We start from the raw sequence: 24,231 nt of genomic DNA, 5'->3' as shown, positions 1-24,231 counted from the left end.
TGTTTTGCACAACACAACTCCATAAATAAAAATGTAGGCGCACAACCTATTTTGATGAAAATTCTCGTCCATGGCACTGAAAGAGTTAAATAGAATAAAAAATCAGACCTAAAATTCAGAATTCTGACTTTAGTCCCAGACTGATTCTAACTTTAAACGTTGAACTTTTTGCTCTCCATTCTCAGAATTATCACTTTAAAGTTGGAATTTTTGGGGGTTTTTTCTTTGGTCAGAATTCTGAAAATGAAGTTAGGATAAATTCAGAGAATGAGAAATGTTAAAATCTAGAGTCAGAGTGCTGAATTTATTCTCAGAATCCAGACAATTTTGATGTTTTTCCCAATTGCACTTTTTACTCTATTTATTCTCAGAATTCACTACCGCAAAGTCAGAATCATCACTTTAAAGTAATGCAATTCTTAAAATTTTTCCTTGATACTCAGAATTTGGACAATTTTGATTTCAAAGTAAAAATTCAGATTTTTCTCAGAATTGCTCACTCATTTTATCCACAGGATTGTCAGAATTCTCCCTTCAACGTTAGAATTTCCTATTCTCTTTTCCTCCGAAACCGTAAAGTCAGAATTCTATTTTTAGAACTCTCCCCGTATCCTCAGAATTTTGACATTTCTCACTTGGAAGTCAGAAATGTGCTCAGAATACGCTTTTCTCAGCATTTTTTCCACCGTTCCAAAAAAGTGTGAATTCTGGCAATAAAGATTTCCCAACTTGAAGGCCGAACTCTGAGCGGAAAAAAAAAATCTGTATTCTGACTTTGAAGTGTGAATTCTGACTATATAGTGAATTCTGGCTTTAATGTCAGAATTTTGAGAATTTTTTTTTTTCTTTCACTGGCCCAAATCCTCTTGCGTATTAGGACGCCTGCATCTGCGGCATTTTCTTTTTGGAGCCAAGGGCCGTTAAGTCCGCTTGTCATGCTCCCCCGCTGCCAGAAAGCTTTTTGTTTAATGAGGCTGCTCACAAGATGAATGGGAAAAGACTCATTCGAGCTAATGGCTCCCGATGGGAAAGCTTGTCATTTATTCTTGCGCACATGGAGAAAAACACCCGGCTTTCATCCTATCTGTTCATTGATAACCCGGGGGAATGATTTAAAAAAAAAAAATTTTTTTGTTAAGATTTTTTGTTAATTCCAATTTTTTTTTTCAATCCAGATAAGTAAAATTCTACATATTAGCGATAGTAAAAAGAGCTGATGACTTTTGGACTCATCTCCAAATTATTAAAAAAAAAAAAAAAAAAAAATATATATATATATATATATATATATATATATATATATATAATATATATATATATATATATCAAGATTCAAGAGATTTATTGTCACGTGCATAGTAATGCTACACAATGAAATTCTTATTCTATTCACTTCCTCGAGCAGACTACATCATTCCTCAATCGAGCAAATAATTAAGTAGGCAATAAAAGAAAAAAACAAAACAATAAAGAAAACAGTCATGAGCAAAAGGGGCAGTAATGATGTATATATATATATATATATATGAATAAGAGTGTTTGCGGCTCCCAGTGTTATCCATGGAATAGATATTTGTAGTTTGTAACCTGTAATGTATTGATGGGCTTTTTTTCTGAGTTGCAAATGTCCAACTGGGTTTGAATGCACCACGTGCACAGTTTGTGCTCCTGCCAGAGACTTGTATAATTTATTTATTTTTTATGATGATTTTTACTTCTTAGTTTTGTTTTATTGAATTTATAAAAATGTGGGATGTTATATATTGATCCACAATTACAGTAAATGAGAATCTTGATTCTCGTGTGACTTTTTCTTTTTTTTATTTTTCTTCAAGTCTCTCCCTCTTCCCATCAGAGCCCTAAAATGCGGCGGAACGGCTTTGAGCTGAAAATGCAGGAGCGCTACAGCCACTTTCTGGCGGCCGACAGCGAAGCCGAGATGGAGGAGTGGGTGGCCACGCTCAAACAGGCCCTGCAGAACAGCGCCGAGGCTTGCCAGGACAGGAGGAATGGCGGCGAGGCCCTGGACGCCTCCCTTGGTCAGTCACAGCAATCCGTAGACACCGAACTTTTTTTTCACCATTTTTTTTTTTCAGTTTGTTTCCTTCGTCAGAAAAAAAGAAATATGTAAAATCTTTTTTTCGTTTTATTCGTGGGGTCCGGTCTGACATTGAAGGAGGAAAAATCAAGAATAATCGCTGTGAATATGGAATAGATATGTAAAATCTTTTTTTTCGTGGGGTCCGGTCTGACATTGAAGGAGGAAAAATCAAGAATAATCGCCGTGAATATGGAATAGATGCAGTCATTATTTAATAAATTAATACATGCAAACAGTGTTTACATTTTTGGTTTCATTCCCATTTTATATTTATTTTTTGTTAAAATAAATGAATACACAAATGTCATTTTGGGGCAAAATCAAGACAAATTAGCGAAGTAAACCTGTAATAAAAATGTTGTTATAAATAATATCCCCTAAAATTAGCTTGATTTTTTTTTTTCTTCCCCATTTTTGTGTATTTTTCTTTTGATTGGAAAAACAAATGTAATTTTTCTGTGGATGAAAATAGCAAAACAAATCGTGAACCTGCAATAAAAAAATATAAACATTTAAAAAAAAAAACAAATCTACAAAGAATTTTTTTTTTTGCTTTTGTTCACATTGTCATAAATGAAAATCCTGAAAAAGTAGATTTTTTTTTTTTTTTGCATTTGTTCCCTTTTATTAAGCATGTTTCTTTTGTTAAAATATATAAATACATAAAATCTTTTTTTTAACTTATCCAATTACATTTTTGCAACAACTCTACCAAGCAAATGTCAAGAATCGGATTACATAATACAACCAAATTATAACATTATAAAATAACCATATTATGACACAACCGTAGCATTCCCACTTTTATTTATCATGTTTCATGAGACACTGAAACGTGTAAATTGTTCACGCCTACAAGTAATAAATATGGGGTCCTTTTAGTCTGCATTATTACTGATTCTTTCCCAACAACATTTCTGTCCAATCAGATGACGACACAGCCAGCCAAGGTAAAAGTGAGAGTCAGTCAGAATGTCTGGGGCGGAACCTACAACCTGAACTCACAAAGGTACGGCCATGTCAAAATGTATTTTCAGCACATCCCGTGGGCCGCTAAAATGTGGATAGCGGGCCGCAAATGCTCCCTGGGCCGTAGATTGGTTCTCAATTTTTTTTCAACTGTCTAATTCTAAGCGCTGTGAAATATTTAGAATATAAGTGACATGGTGGCCAAGACCAGCTCTTTTCACTCTGGCCACCATTTTGGTCAATCCCAGGAGTAAATTTTCATATCTGTGATTCTTCTGCAATTTTTACATGTCATATTCTTCAACCACTTCACGTCGATAAGAGCATTCTAGGATGCGTTTCAAGTAGCCAATGAATGCAGAGTAAATGAGTATTTTTACTCTGATAGGCTCTTGGCCAGGATTCACTAATTAAATATTTTTCAAGTAAATTCAACCTCAGCAATACTTTGTTTCTCTTGTAGTGTATGTGACAGATGAAATTAAGACAAATTTAGACAAATATTAATGAAACCGTCTTCTAGAGTTGTCGGACCGGCAGTTATAAATGAGAACTGACTTCCACCAAGTATCATGTAAAGCATGATAATGCCATCTAGTGGACAAGATTTCACACTAGTCCCCTGCATTCCTCAAATGGGGGATAATAAAAGATGGTGTGTTATAGCCTAGGGTTAAACCCCTTGGGTGGCTTTGGTTTCGTGTTACACTTACATTACTGTGATTTGCTTTGTAACTGTAGACCCACAGACATGTCGTTAAATTTAAGTGTAAGGACAAAAACAGAAAAAGAAGTACTGTGATTGCAGACAAAAGTAGACCAGCGCCTGACGATTGACGGACCAAAAGTCAATTACCGCCCTCTAGTGATGCCGAAAAATTGGGCAAATATGCACCGACGGACTGACGGATCAACGATTACTATTTCGTCTGGCTTGAAAAAAATGAGACCGATGATGACGGAAAGGGGGCGGGGCACTGAAAAAAAATGACAGACCGATGATGACGGAAAAGGGGGCGGGCACTGATGAAGGACGAACTTCGGACCAGTAAAAAAAATATAAGTTGCCCACCTCTGGTTATCATATTGTTCCCAAGCTGTTGGTGTGTCTTATACACGGTAACATCAAAAAATACCAGAATTTGACCCTAAAATAAAGAGTCCATTCCATACACAAGTGTGTCTTATATCTGATGTGTTAACGAAATATCCTCATTGAAACCTATCGCAGAACTGCTCCATTTGCCTCTAATGGCAGAAATGATAAATAATAACACCTTTCAAACCTCTGTGTATTTAGTATGCGAGGGAAACGGATCAGCTCAATAAGATGAACCGCAACGAAGGCAGGCAAAAACTTTTCTCTCTGGACCCTGAGACACAGGTAGACTGGATGATGCCTGACTTTTTTTTTCTTTTTAATAATGCATTGATCATCGAAGCTATTCATTTTTTTTTTCTTCCTCCCAGAGGCTGGATTTTTCCGGAATCGAGCCAGACGTGAAGCCGTTTGAGGAGCGCTTCGGACGCCGTATCGTGGTCAGCTGCCACGATCTCACCTTCAGTCTCCAGGGCTGCGTCAGTGAAAAGGCCGACGGCGTCCTGACCAACGTACGGATGCTTTCTTGGGCTAGCTTGGGCTAGCCGTCTAAATGTGTGGCCTATGAATCAAATTTGATTCATTCATCATTTTAAAAAAATCGAATATTTTAAAATGAACTCAATCGAAATTTGTAAAAAATGGCTGAATACCGGAAAGGTGTTTGACAAGATATGTTTATAATAGCTACTACATACTTCATTGAGGCATTTCAAGTGATAATCTACGTATTTAGCCGTTTTCACAGTAAAAAGTTCATATTTTGCCTAAAATTTTAGTACATTATAAGGCGCGCAGAATAGAAGCTACAGTCGTGGCTGGGCTTGCACTATGCGTCCACTAGATGGAGCTGCGCTAAAGGGAATGTCGACAAAACAATCAGATGAGTCAGTCAAACTTTTCAATCAGAAATCAAGATTAAATAGCTGGATAAATGTATAGGGAATTAATTGTATTAATTTGATTCATTCATCATTAAAAAAAAAAATTGAAGATTTAAAAATGAGCTCAATCGTAAAATCGAAATTTGTCTAGTGGCAGAATGCTGAATGGGTGCTTGACAAGACATATTTACAATACATTTACATTTAAAAAGATAGCTTATTTCCACACATTTGACAGTAAAAAGTTCATATTTAGCCTAAAATGAACTCTTTAAGTACAAGCCATTTATAGACTTTAACCTAATATTTTAAAATATCTTGAAAAATATACAAATAAGGACCTAGGACTGAGTATCTGGAGTGTTAAAAAAAAAAACGTAAACTCACATCTTTGGGATGGAGTGAGTTAATTTGAAAACATTTTTTTTCCATTTGTATTTTCCATTTTTTTTCCATTTGTATTTTCCACATTTAAGGCGCACCCGATTATAAGGCGCACCTTCAATAAATGACCTATTTTAAAACAGTTTTCATATATATGGCGCGCTGCAATATAAGGCACTTAGAATAGAAGCTACAGTTGTGGCTGGGGTTGCGTTATGCACCCTCTAGATGGAGCTGCGCTAAATGGCAACAGTTTCTGGATTCATTTGATTTAATCACACGGTCTTTTCCAAAACTCTCAATTTTTTGCGCCGTCTCCCTATATAAATTGCTAAAAAACTGGAGCATACTGTATTTAGCATATTAAAATTTCAAATATTGTGTAACAAAAAAAAAAATCAACAACGGCCAGAGGTGGCGCCAAAAAACAAAATCAGCCCAAACAAAGGGCAAATGAAGCACAGATCTCCAACTGTTGAACGTTAAACTAAATCAGTTCCAAAACATCATTATTTTGGGTGTGGCCCATGCGGTCAGGAACCAGTTGATCCACGGATCGGTACCATGCATTTGCAATTTTGGTTATTTGTAATAATCACATTATCATACAGAGAATTTGATGATGATTCTAGAAGTTTGATTTTCAGGTGGAGCCCTTCTTTATAAGCCTGGCGCTTTTGGACATCTCCAAGAACTGTAAGATCTCTGGCGACTTCCACGTGGACCTCAACCCTCCCTGTGTGAAGGAGATGCTGAGCGAGCCGGCGGTAGGCCGGCTCTCGCCTTGCTCCGACTCCGAGGGAGGCGGCGGCGGAGGAGCGGGCGGGCCTTTCGTCGGCGCCGACTCGGGAACGGGCGACTGCCTGCCGCTTCTTCACAGAGTGTCCGAGGCGCTGCTGCATTTCCCTACACAGGTACAAACTCATCGGCGCCGACTAACCCTAACCCTGACATTGACCTTCTGCTTTTGTTTGTAATTTCAAACAAAGGTCAAATGTTTACATTTTTTGGGACTCTCAAATGGTGGATGTCAACTCTCATTTATAGCAGTCTGCCCTACAACTATAGAAGACGGTTTCATGGACTTAAGTATAATTTTTTTCCGTCACATGCACTACAAGTGAAACAAAGTATTAGTGAGGTTGACTTTACCATAAAATGTCTTTAATTAGGGAATTGAAAAACTTGTATTGTGCAGTTTCTGGCCAGTCAGAGAAAAAAATGCAAATTTGGTCTGCATTTGTCGGTTACTTGAAACGCATCCCAGAATGCTCTTAGCAAGAAACACGAAACCAGGACTAACAGAAATTGTTCTCTCGCTAGGCCCATCTTCGTAAGCAGGTCCTAACAGTTCTCCTCAGATTTCTCCAGTTTCCGTCTTTTTTCTTTTGTATTCCAGGCAATTTTTTCCGTAAACAACCCGCACGCTGACATCTTTCTGGTGGCCCGCGTGGAGAAGGTTTTGCAAAATGGCATCGCCGCTTGCGCCGAGCCGTACATCAAGACCTCTGACATCAACAAGGTTTTCGTTTGCTCGTGAAACTTCAAAACATGATGGTCCCCGCTGATGGCCTTGTCTGTTTTCCTTGCAGACCGCTCAGAAGGTCCTGAAGGCGGCCAAACAGACGTGCCAACGCCTGGGCCAGTACAGGATGCCCTTCGCTTGGGCCGCAAAGTAAGAGCGCGGCAAAATCCACCAAAATGAGGCCCGTCACATCAACAACGTTGCAAAAATGCGTGACTTCCCCCAGGCAGGTGTTTAAGGACGCTCAAGGAAGTCTCGACATGGACGGCAAGTTTTCTCCCCTTTACCGCCAGGACAGTGGAAAAATCTCCACCGATGACATCATCAAGCTCCTGGCCGACACCAGAAAGTGAGTCGCGGACACTCCAACACAAACCTTTAGTTTAACCTTAACTCATTCAATGCCAGGGACGTTTTTTTACGTTTGTTTTAAAAGTCCAGACATTGAATCCCAGATACTTAAGTATTAAATCGATACTTAAGTACTTTAAGTACATTAATTCCCAGATACTTAAGTATTAAATTGAAACTTAAGTATCTGGGATTAAATGTCCAAACTCTTAAAAAAAAACGTGAAAATATGTCCCTGGCATTGAATGAGTTAACTGTACTTTTATATGAATATTTGTATTGATTTAGACCGGAGAAGAGCAAGCTTCAGAGCATCCCCGGACAACTGAATGTCACCATTGAGTGCGTCCCACCTGACTTTTCAAGTAAGTGCTAATTTCTCGACGCACCCCACATCAGTTGTGTCACCACCCGGGTGAAATTTCAGCTCCCTAGTGTCTTCTTTCACTGCTTTCCATGTGATATGAAATGCTTTTGATATAAAGATCAAATGATTGGAAAAAACACCACACAAGGGTGAAAGAAAGACATCATTGTTTTCAATGACACCCTCTGAAAAACTGTTGGGTCAAAAATAACACAATTTGGGCCAAAATCTGAACAATGCAGATTTTGAAGTTGTTCCTTTTCCTCTAAGTGTTGGGTCATTTCATTTTCAGTTTGACACGACTGTTAAAATGTATGTTTTCAACCGTTTTTGACTGTATAAAGCAGTTGGGTCAGGAAAAAAAACACCCAAAAAAAAGCCAATCAAGTCAAAGGGGCCTAACTCAACTTTTTATGTTATTCATACTGTATAACCCAGGAAGTTGAGTCAGTCTATTTGGCACACTTTTTTTAAACCCAACTGTTTCAAAGTGAAATCTTTTTTTTTTTAACTAACATTATTAACACTATAAACAGTTGGGTCAAAAATAACCCAAATCAGGTCAAAAGGGTATGAACCCAACATTTTCAGTTAGTTTTTTTTTTTTACCCCAAAAGTTAGGTCGGTTTCTCCTTTGTTTTGACAATTTTTTTTCCATTTTTTACAATCTTGAAGTACTTATGTAAAAAAACAAAACAAAAAAAAAACTCAAATCTGGTCAAAAGGGGCTAACTAAATGTTTTAAGTTATAACCAAGGTTTGTTTCCTTCCATTTCTTTTTTTTTTTGACCCAAAACTTTTTGTTTGCAATCAATTTTAACCAACATTTCTGATTCTATCTTGATTCCTTGACAAGCAACACAATATCAACGGTTACCCGACGCAGTAAAAAAAAACAAAAAAAAACGCCTCGACTTTGTGTTATCATTCATGTCCAAAAAAGGCCGAAAAATAAATAAATCTTAAATCCTGCCAGGTTGTCGAAACTTATGCGCACGATTTAAACGCTGCATATCTCACGGCCCTATCCAAGGCTTATCTTAAGGTTTTGCAGATAAGACGACGTTTTGAAGTTTTTTGAAGTTTTTTGAAGTTTGTAGCGGTTATTGTCACACCCTTGTCCGGAATGGTGCAACACTATCTAAAAATCACACGTTGGGGCACAAATGCGATTGTGCGATGATTGTGTTACTGTGTTTCTTACACAGCAGTATTGTGCAAGCGTTTTCTGGAGAGGGAAGTTGTATGCAGCATTTACTTGTGTCATTTTTTTAGAACGCATTTTTATGCAGAGCTGTTTTGTTAAAAAAAAAAAAAAAGTGTCCATGTCTTTTCTCTAATCACTGATGTAGACTCTGTAAAAAAAAAAAAAAAAAAATGTTAGCACGCGCAAAGCATTTTTGGATGAAAAAAAATAAAGATTTGCGCCATTAGTGTCTGATTCAACTTTGGAACCACGTTTTGGTGTATTTTATTCAGCAACTCCAGAATGTTAGATCGTGTATCGTCTGTTTTTATTTCTCGCTCATCTGCTGCATCATTAATGCGCATCCAAAATAAAACGACAGAATAAAAGCACACCAATTTCGCTCACGCTACTGTATAATGTAATTTAGCGCTTGTTTGAATTCATTTGCTCTCAATTTGAAAAGAAAAATCAACTGTTCCTGTCACTGCATTAAAAAGCATTATTTAGATTTGCCGTTGCCTTCAGAAACCCGTTTTAAATCTCACTCGTACCTCGTATTAGGAGGTAAAAGCGCTAACCAACAGGGTGCCGAAAAATTCCGTCGCTAATAAAAATACCCATCCGTATAAAACTGAACAAAATACAGTTCTGCTACTTTTTTGCTTTGCTGTTTACTGTGGTCTTCCATTTTTCATCTTTACTCATTTCATCCGCGCTTCCCACCAACAATTTACACCGTAGAACTAACAAACATCAAATTGACATTAGCAATGGATAACATATGAAACATACAACTTTGGGCGTTGTTAGCGCCTCATTAGCACTTTAGCAATGACTTCACACGGGAAGCACTTCGCATGACCCCAAACTAAACATAAGTGAATTTAAATGAAATCCAAAATAATCCCCCAAATTAATGTTGCTTCTGTGGACTTGTACATGACTCCTGGATCACTGGAAACGTCAAATAAAAACATACAAATCAACGGCCTGAAAAGCTGTCTCGCTGTGCACTCATCACCAACAAAATAGCAATATCTCAATGCAAACAAGTGAACTGCATTCATATTGTCAACTGCTACAATTAATAGACTTAAGTTAAAGGGTTTAGGAGTGTTTTTTTTTTTTTTTTGCTTATTCTTTACATGATATATTTAGATTATTATGCACTAATGTCATTCTAATATGTATTTATTACATTTTTAATGCATTTTATCATTTAATAATATTAATTTAAAGGGTTTAGGAGCATTTTGGGGGGCTTGAAACGGATTAGGCTATTTACATGTTAAAAGCGCCTCTACTTATGAAAGATTCATGTGACGAAATGACTTCTGGAATGAATTAATTTTGTTAGTAGAAGTACCACTAAGGCATGCAACGTAACAGAATTTCGCAATAATTTACCTCATGTTCAAATTCATTTGCTCTTGATTTGAAAAGAAGAATGCACTTTTTTCTGTCACGGTATTAAGACGCATGAAATCTTGTTTGATACGTTCAAAATGTATTCCTCCCTCCCCCAGACACGGTGACGTCCTCTTACGTTCCCGTCAAGCCCTTGGAAGAGAGCTGCGAGCGCGTATCGGTGGAAGTGGAGGAGTTCCTGCCTGAGGAGGCCAAATTCAACTACCCCTTCACCACCTACAAGAATCAACTCTACGTCTACCCCCTGCAACTCAAATACGACAATCAGAAAAGCTTCACCAAGGTGCCCGCCTCTCATATTAAACAGAGGGACGTCCCAATCACACTTTTTGCCACGATAGCCGTTTTGATAACCGGAACGGCAAGATGTCGCAATTTTCAAAGTCACGGGTGTTTAAAATTGTCCAGATCGGACAAAAACGGGAAATTTTCCCGCCCCCCCCCCATTTCATCTTGGGCATTTGCAGGAGCCTGCTCTCAAAATGACTCATACTCTTTGGCTGCCGCGGCCAATCACGTCTGCTTCCTGGTTTGTCGCCTTCAGTCTCAAGTTAGCTACTGCAGTATGGAGGAGCAAAAATGCCAAAATTCAGTGATTAAATGATGTCAATAATTCAATATTTAAATTAAAAGTGACATTAAATAATGACATGTTTCATTCATGAATTAAAAGTGTCATTAATGAAATAAATCTCTCATTCATTAATTAATTAAACGTCAACCTCGCTCGATCAGAGTTTGATGGGCGGGTCCTAACACCTGATTGGTTGGCCATTTCCGTCCAACCAATCAGGTGTTAGCACCCGCCTTGTTTAAAGAGCGAGTTTTACCGCAACATCCTATCTTCGGCAGACTGAACATGCCTGCACATTTAGCACCAACATATTCATAAAAATGTTCAACATAACACTGACAGAATAAATAAACATAAATTAATAAATAGCCATTCAAACTCAGTCAATATCGTCTTCTTCTTTCCCCCTTTGTTTAAGTGAACTGCATTGGTCTTGAAACGCATTGCACATAGTTCATATATATGTATATATACTGTATATATATATATATATATATATATATATATATATATATATATATATTGTTTAGGATTGTTTATGAATGTTTTTTCCCACTGCCAGGCTCGAAATATTGCAGTGTGCATCCAGTTCCGGGATTCGGACGAAGAAGGTGCAAATCCTTTGAAGGTGAGCCGTGAAAAGCTTTTTTCATTGCACTGTTCAAGAAAAGCCGCTAAGAAGGTTGCACGCTGCAAAAGTAGAATGAGGAAATGGCAAAAGATGGGCAAATTTCTCCTCTGTTTGCCTTGGCCCCACATGTAAAGCGTCGGATGTTGTCGGTACTCGTCCCAGTTTTTTGGCCTCATGATTTCCCATGCTGGTATGAAAACAATGGCACATAAGATATGAGGCCACACCTGAAGCCCCGCCCCCTGCCCTCATACACAAGCGGGTAATCTGCCCTCCCATCAGGGACGTTATCACCGCTCCAGTCTTGCAGTTTGACCATCATGGTGCCAGTCAGCATCATCTTCTTCTCTCTTTTTCTCACGACGCAGTTCGAGTTATTTTACCAAAAATATTCCATAAGTTGAGCAGAATCCGTCTTTCAGCAAGTTCTTGATCGTGTGTATATACAAAAAGACCGCAATTAATGAACGAGTCGATGGATTACCCTTCGATGCACTCTTAACTGAATCTGCAGGAGACATCGCAATTTTTTTTCTCGGTTTTAGTAATATTTCTTGTGCGTGAACAAGAATGGACTCGGACGTTGGTGCAGTCTGCTCGCTTCTTCTTTTTTTTTCAATAAACAATGCCGTAACGTTAATAAATTCCCTTTACTTTTCAATTCCAAACTAGTCATATTAAGTGAATAATTAAGACCTTCAACATTTATTGAACATATGACATTTTTGCCTCATTTTAATAAAGTAAATGCGATGATTTTTATCGATTGTACGTGATGTCCTTTTCAGTCACCAACAAGTGGCAAAATATGTTTTAAATGTATCCATTTTACATGACAAATAATCGTCATCAAATTCTTCTTATAATTACACATACTTTCTATGATTATGCACAAAATAGGAACTTTTACTTGTCCAAACATAATATTTATACCTTTAAATTCGAGTGAGCGCCCTCATAATTCAAACAAAGAGGACCGCAAATGTTCTGAAGCGGGTTTTTGGTCGATTTAGACGAGCCGAAGGTTACCAGTCACTAATATGAAAACTTTTTCTTTCAGTGCATCTACGGAAAACCAGGAGACTCGCTCTTCACCAGCGCCGCTTATGCAGCCGTCCTGCACCACAACCAATGTCCAGAATTCTATGATGAGGTGAGATGCTTCCAAAAAAAGGAAAAAAAATAGACTGAAGAATTTATAAGGAATTCCCTTGGAACTGCCATGCCCTTATTGAGATTATCCAATTAATCTGTTGTCATGTGAACAAACACACACGCACACTTGCCTACACACACACACACACACACACACATTATAGAGCAGTGTTTCTCGACTATATTTTGCCAGGCCCCCCCTAGAAAAGAGAACCCCCCCCCCATCGATGCACTGAATATAACTAAGATTATTACTGATGAAAATTGTTTAAGTATACCTACACATGTATCCTTTTTAACATTAACAACAGAAAAACTCAATATAAATCAACTTTCAACAACTGGTAATTCTTTTTATCGCGTTTATACGGGTTACAGCTTAGTCTAAAACGGAAGAAAAAGAAGCAAGTTGCACCAAAGTGCCTGAAACTAAAAAAAAAATGATGAAAATGATGACTTTATTGCAATTACATTCCACATGACAAAAACAAAGCCTTTTTCCTGGGATCATCCGCGCCCCCCCCCAGGGGGGCCCGCCCCACTAGTTGAGAAGCATAGAGTGAAATCATTAGTCAGGATAAGGCACAAGGCCCCCATATGGTCTTAAAATTAAATGGATTAGGATTTTGAGACATCTAACCCCCCTTTTCTCACCCCACACACACACATCTTCACTCCCTGCTTCCGATTGCACAAACATGCGCAGGGGCGTATCGGTTTTTCACAGAAAGGGGTCTGGAACAGGGTCAAACACATTTGAATCGCGGGCCAAATTGTACTGTCAGAGGACCGTTACGGCTGTCAAGTCAAATCAATTTGAAGTGTTTTTGCTTGAAAATGGGAAGCTAAAGTCTGACATTTTGCTGCCCTCTTGTGGACTTTTTGTGCAACACAGATCAAGATGGAGTTACCTGTGCACTTGCACGAGAGGCACCACATCCTCTTCACGTTTTACCATATCAGCTGTGAATCCAGCAGCAAAACCAGCAGTAAGAAAAGAGAGGGGGTGGAGTCTCTGGGTAGGCTTTTTTTTTTTTTTATGAACGATTTTTGTTAAATTTTAAATGCCTGTTGCCATTGTTGAGAATTTTCCCTTTTGTGGGTTGCCAGTTGGTTATTCGTGGTTGCCTCTGCTGAAAGACGGCAGGATGCAGTCGATAGAAGTGCAGCTACCCGTGGCCGCCACCTTGCCCGCCGGATACCTGGGTCACGACACCAAAAAGGTTTGCGGAAAAACGCGCTTCTGCGGCTCGCTCATACTCTGCATTTTATTTAATTTTTTTGCTCCAAAATCGTCAACATGTGCACAGTCGCAGGCAGAAGTCAAGTGGGTGGAAAACGCAAAGCCGCTTTTCAAGATGAGAAGCCGCGTGGTGTCAACGATATACGCGCAGGTGAAACATTCGCTTCTTCATCCATCCTCCATTGTTTGTCGTCGGTCCAGTTGGCGGGTTATCAAAATAAACCATCTGTTAGGTTATTATAGGGTTACTGACTTATCATGTTCGATACTTTCCATATTATCGGATAGTCATGTCTGAGAAGAAATACTTTTTTTCTGGTAAATTTTCATGTTTGAAGGTTGAATTTGGTTTGGAATTATATATATATATATATATATATATATATATATATATATATATATATATATATATATATATATATATATATTTTAGACATAAAAAGACAGAAATGAGAAAAACATTTTTCTTTAATAATTTAATAATTTTAATAATTTAATAAAACATTATTCTTTAATAATTATTAAATAAAACATTATTTTTTTTCATTCAGTACATAGTGAGAACAAGAGGGCACATAAGAGCACAACAATCTAATATTGTAGTTTTTTATTTATTTATTTAATTAGAAAATCTGATCGATTCATTCCAAATGTTAAGGTGACGTAAATTTAACCTCAAATATGAGAATTTACAGTACTTTAATACGGTTATTTTTCAGGATCCTCTAATTATTTGGATTAAAGTCAATAAAAAACAATTTTACACTTTATGTGCAAAATCTTGATTCAAGTTGACTTCATACATCCAGAATCCAAATGTTCTTACATTCATTTAAATATGTAGTCATTTATTCAGAAAATATGAGCCTTTTATTTCAAACGTTTGATCACTGAAAATTCTACTTCAAACATGTTCATTTACCACAATGATAACCACAATAATAATCATATACAATTATTATAATAATCACAATAATAATATACCAGAATAATATACCATAATAAAGACAATAAAAGAAGAAGAAACCATACCAAAATCCATCACAGGAGGCGGCCATTTTGCCACCTGCTGTCCACTGTTCACAGTTGCTCAGGTGGCCAACCGCAGCTCACCTGTTGTCTGAGTGTAGTCATGTGATGTTGACAAGGCGAGCTGTGATTGGCTGTACACTCCACAAACATAATATTAATCAGAAGACTTTGAAGCCAAAACGGGTCATCCAATTTTGTGGCGAATTTGTCTCAAGTGGCGCTGGAGCCGGTCTTAAAATGAACCCAAATTGCTAATGCGGCTACTCCACAGGACCTTCATCTCCACAAGTTCTTCCTGCACTGCCAACTCATGAGGAACACGTCCGAGGACAACCGGGCGGAGCTTATCAAGTACTTGAAGGTCAGACTCCCGCCGGATTGGGATCACCGTGTTTTGCCAACGCGCGGCGGGTTTCATGTCGACGCCTCCGTCCTCAGTGCCTCCACGCCATGGAGACGCACGTCACGGTCCACTTCCTGCCCACGCTGCTCACGCAGCTCTTTGAGGTGCTCTCAGCGGCCGGCAAGGACGGCCAGGAGGTCGCCGTCAACTCCCTCCGGTGGGTTCCTCGCTCGGTGCCGCGGAGAACGTGCTTGCATTCGGCGGTCACGAGCCCGTGCCCTTTTCTGTGCCCGCAGGGTTATCATCCACGTCGTGTCCAGGTGTCACGAGGAAGGCCTGGAAAACTACCTGCGCTCGTTTGTCAAGGTACGTCCTGGACGTTTGCCTATAAAAGTGGCATATATATATATATATATATATATATATATATATATATATATATATATATATATATATATATATATATATATAAAATGTAGAATTTTTTTTTTGGGTCAAGACCATTTTTTTTTTTTTAGTTTGGATTATTTTACTGCTTGGTAGTGTTTAAAATAATAATAATAATAATAATAATAATAATACTAATAATAATTATTATTATTAAAAATAATATTTTCTTAAACCCCATCTTTTTCCCTCTGTCAGCTTTATTATTATATATATTTTTTTTTTTTACATAATCCAGGACATTAAGAATAATTATGTTTTGCCTTTTTTTTATTATTAAATATTCAGTCATGTAGTATATTTCTCTGAGGAGGGGTGAATTAAGGTATGAAAAATATGGCATTTCAACCTGTACCGTATACAAAATTTCATGATATTATAAACCCTAAAAAAGAACAATAGAGCTAAACGAGCATTTTTTTTGTTTTAGGTTTCATTTGAACATGTAATTCAAAATTGCATATGTTGATTATTCTTATGATGTAAACAGGCAAGAATTTAGTCTGCCGTTGCAACAATTTTTGAATTGATGGGTCAAAACGGAACTGGTAGGTGGATTACCATTCCGCTTAAAATGGATCTTTGATTTGTATAGCTTTCAAGCTAACTCATTCACTGAGCACCTGGTGAAAATAGACTTTTGACGTCTATAGCCGTCAATGGCAGTCAGTGTGTTGATAACACACAAAATAAACAGCCTAAAAGAATGTGTTGTCAAAACAACGCAAAAATGGGCTTGTTTTATGGGTTTATTTTTGACTGTTGGCTTATTTTTTGGTAATTCGGGTTTCATATAACATGACACAATAACACAATACATCTTCGTGGTTTTTTTTTCTTTTTTTTTCTTCCCAGTATGTGTTTGTTGGCAAAAACCCTGCTGCGTACACCCACGAGGTTCTGGCCACGGCCATCACCGCCATTCTCAAGCAGACGGCTGATTTTAACACCAGCAACAAACTGCTCAAGGTGCACGTTGCAACATCGACCAGCAGGTGGCGGGCTTGCAAATGGAAAGAACTTTCACCTTCTCTCCCTCATTTTGTCATCCGGTTGTAGTATTCGTGGTTCTTCTTTGAGACGATGGCCAAATCCATGGCCCAGTTCTTGCAAGAGGACCACCGCATCAAGGTTTTTACACAAATGACAAATTGTGCTTGCGTATGCAATTTCTGCACTTGGGCAAGGCAAAAACTAAATAAACATAAAAAAAAGAATATAAGTAATTTCGCAAGATGTTCATTCTGACAACAATTATGCACACAGTGATACCTCGACTTACGCACGCCTCTTGTTACGAAAAATTCAGCTTCCGAAACGCCTCGGCGGTAAAATGTTGTCTGTAGTAACGTGAGAAAATTCAAAATACGGAAGGCGCTCGCGTCACGTCGACCGTATTTGTTATCATTTGTGAAGCATTTTTATCACTTATCAGTATTTACCGGCTTGCCCGTAAATGAGAATAATTTTTTGCATTGGCGTTTATTGTGGTCTTCCACTTTTCATCTTTACTCGTTACATCCATACTTCCCACCAACAATTTACACCATAGAACTAACAAACATAAAATTGACAATCAGCAATAGATAACATTGTGCATATTCACATAAAATACACATATGTAACATACCACTATGGGCTGTTGTTAGCACTTTAGCAATGACATCACACGGGAAGCACTTTGCATGAACCTAAACTAAACTTACATAAATTTACATGCTCAAAATAATCCGAAAAAATATTACTGCTCCTGTGGTCTTGTAAATGATTACTGGAAAGTAAAATAAAAACATACAAATTAAACGTCCTAAAAAGGGTTTCAACTAAAAGAGTTTAAAGGGTTTAAACTTAACTTACATAAACTTACATGCTCAAAATAATCCGAAAAAATATTTCTGCTCCTGTGGTCTTGTAAATGATTACTGGAAAGTAAAATAAAAACATACAAATTAAACGTCCTAAAAAGGTGTCCCTCCACTCATCACCAACAAAGGAGGAAAGATACCAATTTTCAGTTTGACTAAAGTAACATTTTTCAGCATTCTTCACTTTTAAGTGAAAATTCTCGAAAACTCTGATTTTAATTTTAAAATTCTCTCTTCCTTGATTTAGCTATTTCAAATGATCGTTTTTTTTTTGTGTGTGTGTGATTATTTCCTGTATTATTTCCCATTTGTGCAGTGGGCGGAGTCAATCAGTCTATTTATTTATTTATTTTCAAAAAAGAGCGGACCGATTTCCACGTCTAATCCAGCCCCTACAACGCGGGCCGAGCCGTCTCATGTAAGCTTCCCGCCATGACGCTTTCAGATGCCGAGGTCTCAGCGCTTCGCGGACGGCTTCCAGCAGTCTCTGCAGTCCCTGGTCCTGTCCATCATGCCTCACATCACCATCCGCCACGCCGAGATCCCCGAGGAAGCCCGCTGCGTCAACCTGAGCTTGGCCAACTTCATCAAGGTGCGCCGGCCCGCCGCCGTCCCATTGGCCGGCGCGCCCTGGCTTCATCCCGCTCTTCTTCCGCTCCTCAGCGCTGCCTGACCTTCATGAACCGGGGCTTTGCTTTCGGCCTGCTCAACCACTACATGTGCCACTTCACGCTCAGGGATCCCAAGGTATTGAGTTTTTCCCAAACCGGGACTCGGGCATCCGGAGGGGTCGCGCCGTCGTGTCGTTGGCCGTCAGCGACGTCAACGCGCCTCCCGCAGGTCCTGACGGAGATGAAGTTGGACTTCCTGGTGGCCGTGTGCAACCACGAGCACTTCATCCCCCTCAACCTGCCCATGGCCTTTGGGCGCACCAAGCTGCAGAGGGTGCAAGGTGAGCGAGCGCCGTCGCGGCCACGCCCACTTTCTCACCCGCATCCCCACAAGGAGCCGCTATTAACAGATACACTTTCTCTGGCTACTTTGTTACCCTACCTGTTGTCAAAAAAAAAAAAAATAAAAGGATGCTTTTGGATTCAATTGCATTGGATTGGACCAGCATGTCATCACATACACAAATTTGATTCATTGATGTAAATGCTGCATGGATTTAGCGGGTAAAAGTTGGCCTGATGCTCAATGGTTTCTTTATATTGGTTCTTACTGTCATTGTTAGGGACTGTCCACAAATTATATATATATATATATATATATATATATATATATATATATATATATATATATATATATATAATATTTTAATTTACCAAAAATCAATATTTCATGTATTTAACTTAAAAATATATAAATATTAAAAAAAACATTAAAAAAATGTTTATGTAATTTTTATTTTTATATATTTGAATATTAAAAAATATATTTTTTTAATATTTTATTTTTATATTTATATTTTTTGTTTAATACCAATAAGTATGTATATATCAATATAAATATAATATAAGTATACACATAAAAAATATATATGTTTTAATTTTTATTTTTATATATTTGAATATTAAAAAAATATTTTTAATATGTTATTTTTATCTTTATATTTTTTGTTTAATACCAATAAGTATGTATATATCAATATAAATATAATATAAATATATAAATAAAATACTACATAATTATTTATTTTATATTAAATATGTATAAATTATAAAACAAGCATATATAATACTCTATTATACTCTTATATATCTTAAATATAATTATATAATAATAGATGTAAGAAATATATGCATTATGCACTCTATAATGAACTTATGAACGCTATGTATTTATATTATAAGTATATGTATTATATATATATAATTTAAAAAATAATACATGAAATAAATATATTCTACGTATTATGTAAAATATAATATTTATATATTATAATCTATACAAGTTGAATAAAATATAAATTAGAAGTATAAGGACAAAAAAGTCATGCTTTGACTAAAATACTGACAAAAAAAAATCAATGAAAATACCTTTTGTCATATTGATTGCTGCAACTTTTTCCTCCAACTCAAAATGCTAGCAAACTGTTATAAGTAGGAGACATTTAAAAGACAAAAATATTGATACATTTTTGTGCCAGGGTGCTATTAATGTTACGGACTTCAATACAGGACAGAAAATTACTTTGGAAAAAAAAATATTTAGATTTTTAGATTTTTTTTTCAGACTATTACCAAAACCAAGAAGCAGGGGCGGAGCTACAACTCTGCGCCCTTATTGTAGTTTTTGTTTTTTGAGTCGTATTTTTTTTCTTTTTTTTGTGTGCGTAACTTGTGGACGCTCCCTAATAAAAAGACTGTAAAAGCAAATAACAAACCTCCAACATTGCGCCAATTTTTACTGGCTTGTGACTAGCTTCCCCCGATTTGCTTAATTGTACCCAACACCCTGCCCGTGTTTTTTTCTTTTTTTTTTTCTTGCTTGTGATCAGATTTTATTCCGTATGCGACGGAGCTTTTTGGCCCTGTAGGTAGGTGATGCCACTCCGTCCTTTCCCTCAACGGCGCTTCCCGCCGCACCCGATTGCCGGCCGCCTGCACTGTGACCTAACGCTCGCTCGCTCGCCGCCGGGCGCACGGTTGCCGATGCCGCTTTGATGCTTTGTAGAGATGAGCTTTGCTGTGGTGGAATCCACTCACACTCTTAATGAATACTTCTAACCGGGTCCGACATTAACAGGGGCCCGATGGTTCGGGGCCAAATTTGCCACCATTGCCTTTTTCAAATATCTATGATTCAGCATTAGCGGATTTACCGATGAATATCTGCATCAGCTTTTTCTTTAAACCTCTGACAGTCGATGAAAAAAATCATATCAAACTTCTTGAAATCTGTCAGATTTTCATCAAACTCCACACCTTTGTTTTTGCTTGAATTCAAAGCAAAAAAACGATTGTAAGTTTTAACCTTCCAGCTGGTTTGAAATGACAGAAACTTGATTTTCCCTCCATATTTATGGAGCTATAATTCACTATTTTCATTCGCAGTTGTTTTGACTTTCACTTGAGCGCAGCTCCATCTTGTGGATGCGTAACGCAACTCCAGCCGCTACCGTAGCTTCTATTTTATGCGCCTTATAATGCGATGCGCCTTATAGTGCGGGAAATACGGTAATCATCTCTCGCGGTCCGGCCACTCACTTTTCCTGGATGCTCTGCCTGTTATGATAAATAACACAGAATTATGGCCTTGCACACGATTGCTTTCTTTCTTTCGATTCCTGCTCATCTATGCTCTTTGCGCAACGCAAACCCCTGAAATCATACATTTCCTGCGCCAGGAAATGTATAATGATGCCGAATTCTTGTTATTGAATTTATTATTTCATAAATTTGTTTTATAATTAATTTATTGAAAATGTCGCTTTTGCAAAAGGAATAATATTTAGTACAGTAGTGCCAGAAACGTATTTTCACGTTTTTTTTTGTTTGTTTGTTTGTTTGTTTTTTTTATGAGTCCGGACAGTCAATCCCAGGTAATTACGTTTTGATTTAATAATTTTTATATTTTTTATGTTTATATTTTATATTTAGATATTTAAAAAATATATTTTAATATTTTATTTTTATGTTTATATTTTTAAGTTTAATACCTTTAAGTATATATATATATATATCTATATATATCTAATATATATATATATATATATATATATATATATATATATATATATATGTATATATATATATATATGTATATATATATGTATATATATATGTATATATATGTATATATAATATATATATATATATATATATATATATATATATATGTATAAATAATATAAATATATACGTATAAATATATAAATAAAATACTATATAAATATTTATGTTAAAATAAGTATATATAAATTATATAACAAGTGTATATAATACTCTAGTTTACTCTTATATAATGATTGAATACTTAAGTATCTGGAAACGAATGTACTGAAGTATTGATTCAATACTTCAGTATCTGGGATTTATTGTCTGGTCTCTTAAAAAAAAAAAAAAAAAAAGAAAGCAAAAATATGTCCCTGGCATCGAATGAGTTTTAACAAGAAGACCATGGCGAAGTTTTGCCTTCAGTGTGTTTGGAAAGCCTCGTATTTCTTTTCCGGGACTGACCCGCCGCCGCTTGTCCCGGGCCAACCGTAGAGCAAAGTCTGGAATTCAGCCTGACGGAAGACTACTGCCGCAACCACTTCCTGGTGGGCCTGCTCCTCCGAGACGTGGCCGCGGCCCTGCAGCGGGGGCCCGAGGTGCGGCAGACGGCCGTCGGCGCGCTCAAGAATCTTCTCATCAAGCACGCCATGGACGATCGCTACACGGCCTTCAAGGTGAGGCTGGCGCCCAAAGACAACATACTTTTGGAGCGTATTGCGCAACGAGTCTTCTCGTATCATCGTTTGGGTTCCTTGCTTCAGAACCAGCAAGCCAGGATCTGTTTGCTCTACCTGCCACTCTTTGAGCTGCTCTACCAGAACTTGAAACAACTGTCGGCCCAGCCGTGCCTTTCCAATCTCAACGTGAGTGTGCGAGTTGAGATTTCTACCACTTGGCTTACTCCCAAAAAAAATATATATATATATTATAGTTGAACACATTTCCACAGGCTTATCTTATAAGACAATAGATTTATTGCAAAAAAATGCCTATTGTCTTCAAACATAATACTTAAAGATAAACATTACGGTCAAAAAGCCCAATGGCTCTTAAAGGGCCAATGTGAGGCACCGCTCTCCTTCCCTTAAAGGGGCAGTAACATAAATTTCCATTGGGCAGTGAAAACAACCAACAAACAAATAACTGTCCATTCTTTGACCATACAACAATAGAAATTTAAATGAATCTTGTTCGCAGAATCAATAAATTATTCCAATTGGCTCCTACAGTGAGTCCCCCTCAAAACCCGCCCCTCTCCGCAATTGGGAACCTTTCGGCCATGTTGATATCAAGTCTCGCTTGCAGGGCTCCAGAGATGACCTGGTGTCAAGCGCTTCTGCAGACAGCAGGAGAACCAGCGCTGCTCTAGAGAAAGACCACAGTGAGTTGTTGAGCGGAAAAAAAAAACATGGCCGGAATCCTGTGTGCTTGAACTTATGTGTATGATTAGTGCACGTGTGGCAAAGCATTTAGTGCATTCAGTGAAATCGAGTTCAAAACCTTCTCCAGGCCACCTTCTCCTAGCAAAAGTTCTTTCATTGCAAGCAGCGCGTCCATTCTCGCTGCAAAAGCATTTCTTCATATTGATTATAGCAAATGTATAATCGCTATTTCCACAATTATTCTGACAGGTGGCCGGGGTTCTTTCAGCATTACTGTAGACTCAGCATTACATGAAATAAACATTACATGGTATTTTTTGCGTTTCTTCAGCTAGTCCTTTCCACAACTCATCTTTATTCTTCCCTTTAGTGCAGCTCCATCTAGTGCACAGGTGTGGAACTCCAGTCCTCGAGGGCCGGTATCCTACATGTTTTCAAACCTTTTCCCTCAAAAACACCTGATTCAAATGATTGGGATCATTTCGAAGCTCCCGCAGAGCTTGCTAATGAGCTAATTATTTGAATCTGGTGTGTTGGGGAAAGAAAACTGGGAAACATGCAGGATGCCGGCCCTCCAGGACTGGAGTTCGACACCAATGATCTAGTGCACAGGTGTCAAACTCAAGGCCCCCGGGGGCCAGAACTGGCCCGCCACATCATTTTATGTGGCCCGCCAAATGCTGATTTGATTTCAAGTTTCTAGCTAAAGTTGCAGATTGTCTTCCAAATTAACCATTTTCTGTTCCCGATCTATCTTTTGAACACTTTTTATCGGCCTCTGTTTTCAAAACTAGGTAAAGATGTAAAACAGCAAAAACGGCATTTATTAGACACATGTTTTTCTATTTTTAAGTCCTACATTTTCAGGATTTTAGAGAAATTAAAGGAGTATGTTAAAATCGAAGCTTTTTTAGACTAATTTTAGATTTATTCCGGCCCTCTAAAAGACACTATAAGTACAATGCGGCCCACGATAAAAATCAGTTTGACACCCTTGATCTAGTGGATGCATAGCGCAAGCCCAGCCGCTACTGTAGCTTCTATTCTATGCGCCTTATAATGCGCTGCGCTCTAGATATGAAAACCGTTTCAAAATAGGCCATTCGTTGAAGGTGCGCCTTCTAATCCGGTGAGCCGTATAGAACAAACAATACGGTAGATTTACTGCCAGTTCAAGCTCACGTAGTTGAGAAGCGCTGCTCTCAGTCAGATGCAAAGCATTCCAAGGAAAGCAGTTGAAGGCGTTGAGCCGAGCAGAAGGTCGAGTTTCTTTGGGTGTTTGTTGTTTTCAGGCCCGCCTGTCCTAAATGGTCACGTGGTGAGGAGGGAAGACTCCAGAGGATCTCTGTTTATGGATTCGTGCGCGCCCGATAGCATTGACGTAAGACTGTTTTTTTTAATGACTGCTGTATATGCTGTTGCCCGGGCGACATTCAACCTAGATTTCTTTGTGTTGGCTTTTTTGTTTTTTTTGCATAGCTGTTAATCATTAATGAAAAACACGCAAACACACTCAATGTTTTGAATGTCCTTTATTGTGTTT

General features: G+C 37.8%; 1 protein-coding gene across 6 annotated transcripts in view; it reads left to right on the top strand.

The window, feature by feature from the left end:
* dock11 (dedicator of cytokinesis 11) overlaps positions 1 to 24,231 on the top strand; it is a 47,721-nt gene that overhangs the window by 10,227 nt on the left and 13,263 nt on the right. For 3 of the 6 annotated variants that reach the window (XM_088425614.1, XM_088425531.1, XM_088425368.1), the window contains exons 8-35: positions 1,856 to 2,039; positions 3,031 to 3,110; positions 4,371 to 4,454; positions 4,541 to 4,681; positions 6,085 to 6,351; positions 6,837 to 6,959; positions 7,030 to 7,112; positions 7,189 to 7,311; positions 7,602 to 7,678; positions 10,396 to 10,580; positions 11,434 to 11,499; positions 12,563 to 12,655; positions 13,553 to 13,676; positions 13,768 to 13,880; positions 13,968 to 14,051; positions 15,204 to 15,293; positions 15,371 to 15,492; positions 15,572 to 15,641; positions 16,578 to 16,691; positions 16,782 to 16,853; positions 18,033 to 18,179; positions 18,251 to 18,334; positions 18,428 to 18,539; positions 20,088 to 20,126; positions 21,799 to 21,980; positions 22,068 to 22,169; positions 22,612 to 22,687; positions 23,981 to 24,069. In XM_088425614.1, coding sequence (XP_088281740.1) covers positions 1,856 to 2,039; positions 3,031 to 3,110; positions 4,371 to 4,454; positions 4,541 to 4,681; positions 6,085 to 6,351; positions 6,837 to 6,959; positions 7,030 to 7,112; positions 7,189 to 7,311; positions 7,602 to 7,678; positions 10,396 to 10,580; positions 11,434 to 11,499; positions 12,563 to 12,655; positions 13,553 to 13,676; positions 13,768 to 13,880; positions 13,968 to 14,051; positions 15,204 to 15,293; positions 15,371 to 15,492; positions 15,572 to 15,641; positions 16,578 to 16,691; positions 16,782 to 16,853; positions 18,033 to 18,179; positions 18,251 to 18,334; positions 18,428 to 18,539; positions 20,088 to 20,126; positions 21,799 to 21,980; positions 22,068 to 22,169; positions 22,612 to 22,687; positions 23,981 to 24,069 — 3,126 coding nt within the window. Of the gene's footprint in view, positions 1 to 1,855; positions 2,040 to 3,030; positions 3,111 to 4,370; positions 4,455 to 4,540; positions 4,682 to 6,084; positions 6,352 to 6,836; positions 6,960 to 7,029; positions 7,113 to 7,188; positions 7,312 to 7,601; positions 7,679 to 10,395; positions 10,581 to 11,433; positions 11,500 to 12,562; positions 12,656 to 13,552; positions 13,677 to 13,767; positions 14,052 to 15,203; positions 15,294 to 15,370; positions 15,493 to 15,571; positions 15,642 to 16,577; positions 16,692 to 16,781; positions 16,854 to 18,032; positions 18,180 to 18,250; positions 18,335 to 18,427; positions 18,540 to 20,087; positions 20,127 to 21,798; positions 21,981 to 22,067; positions 22,170 to 22,611; positions 22,688 to 23,980; positions 24,070 to 24,231 lie in introns of all 6 variants that reach the window. The other 3 variants (XM_088425702.1, XM_088425453.1, XM_088425288.1) reach the window with 2 other exon arrangements.

The sequence above is a fragment of the Hippichthys cyanospilos genome, chromosome 1 (assembly GCF_059441005.1).
Source record: "Hippichthys cyanospilos isolate Australia breed blue-spotted pipefish chromosome 1, RoL_Hcya_1.0, whole genome shotgun sequence".
Lineage (NCBI taxonomy): Eukaryota > Metazoa > Chordata > Actinopteri > Syngnathiformes > Syngnathidae > Hippichthys > Hippichthys cyanospilos.
The sequence above is the reverse complement of the archived record's forward strand: the minus strand, read 5'-3'. Positions and strand labels throughout refer to the sequence as shown.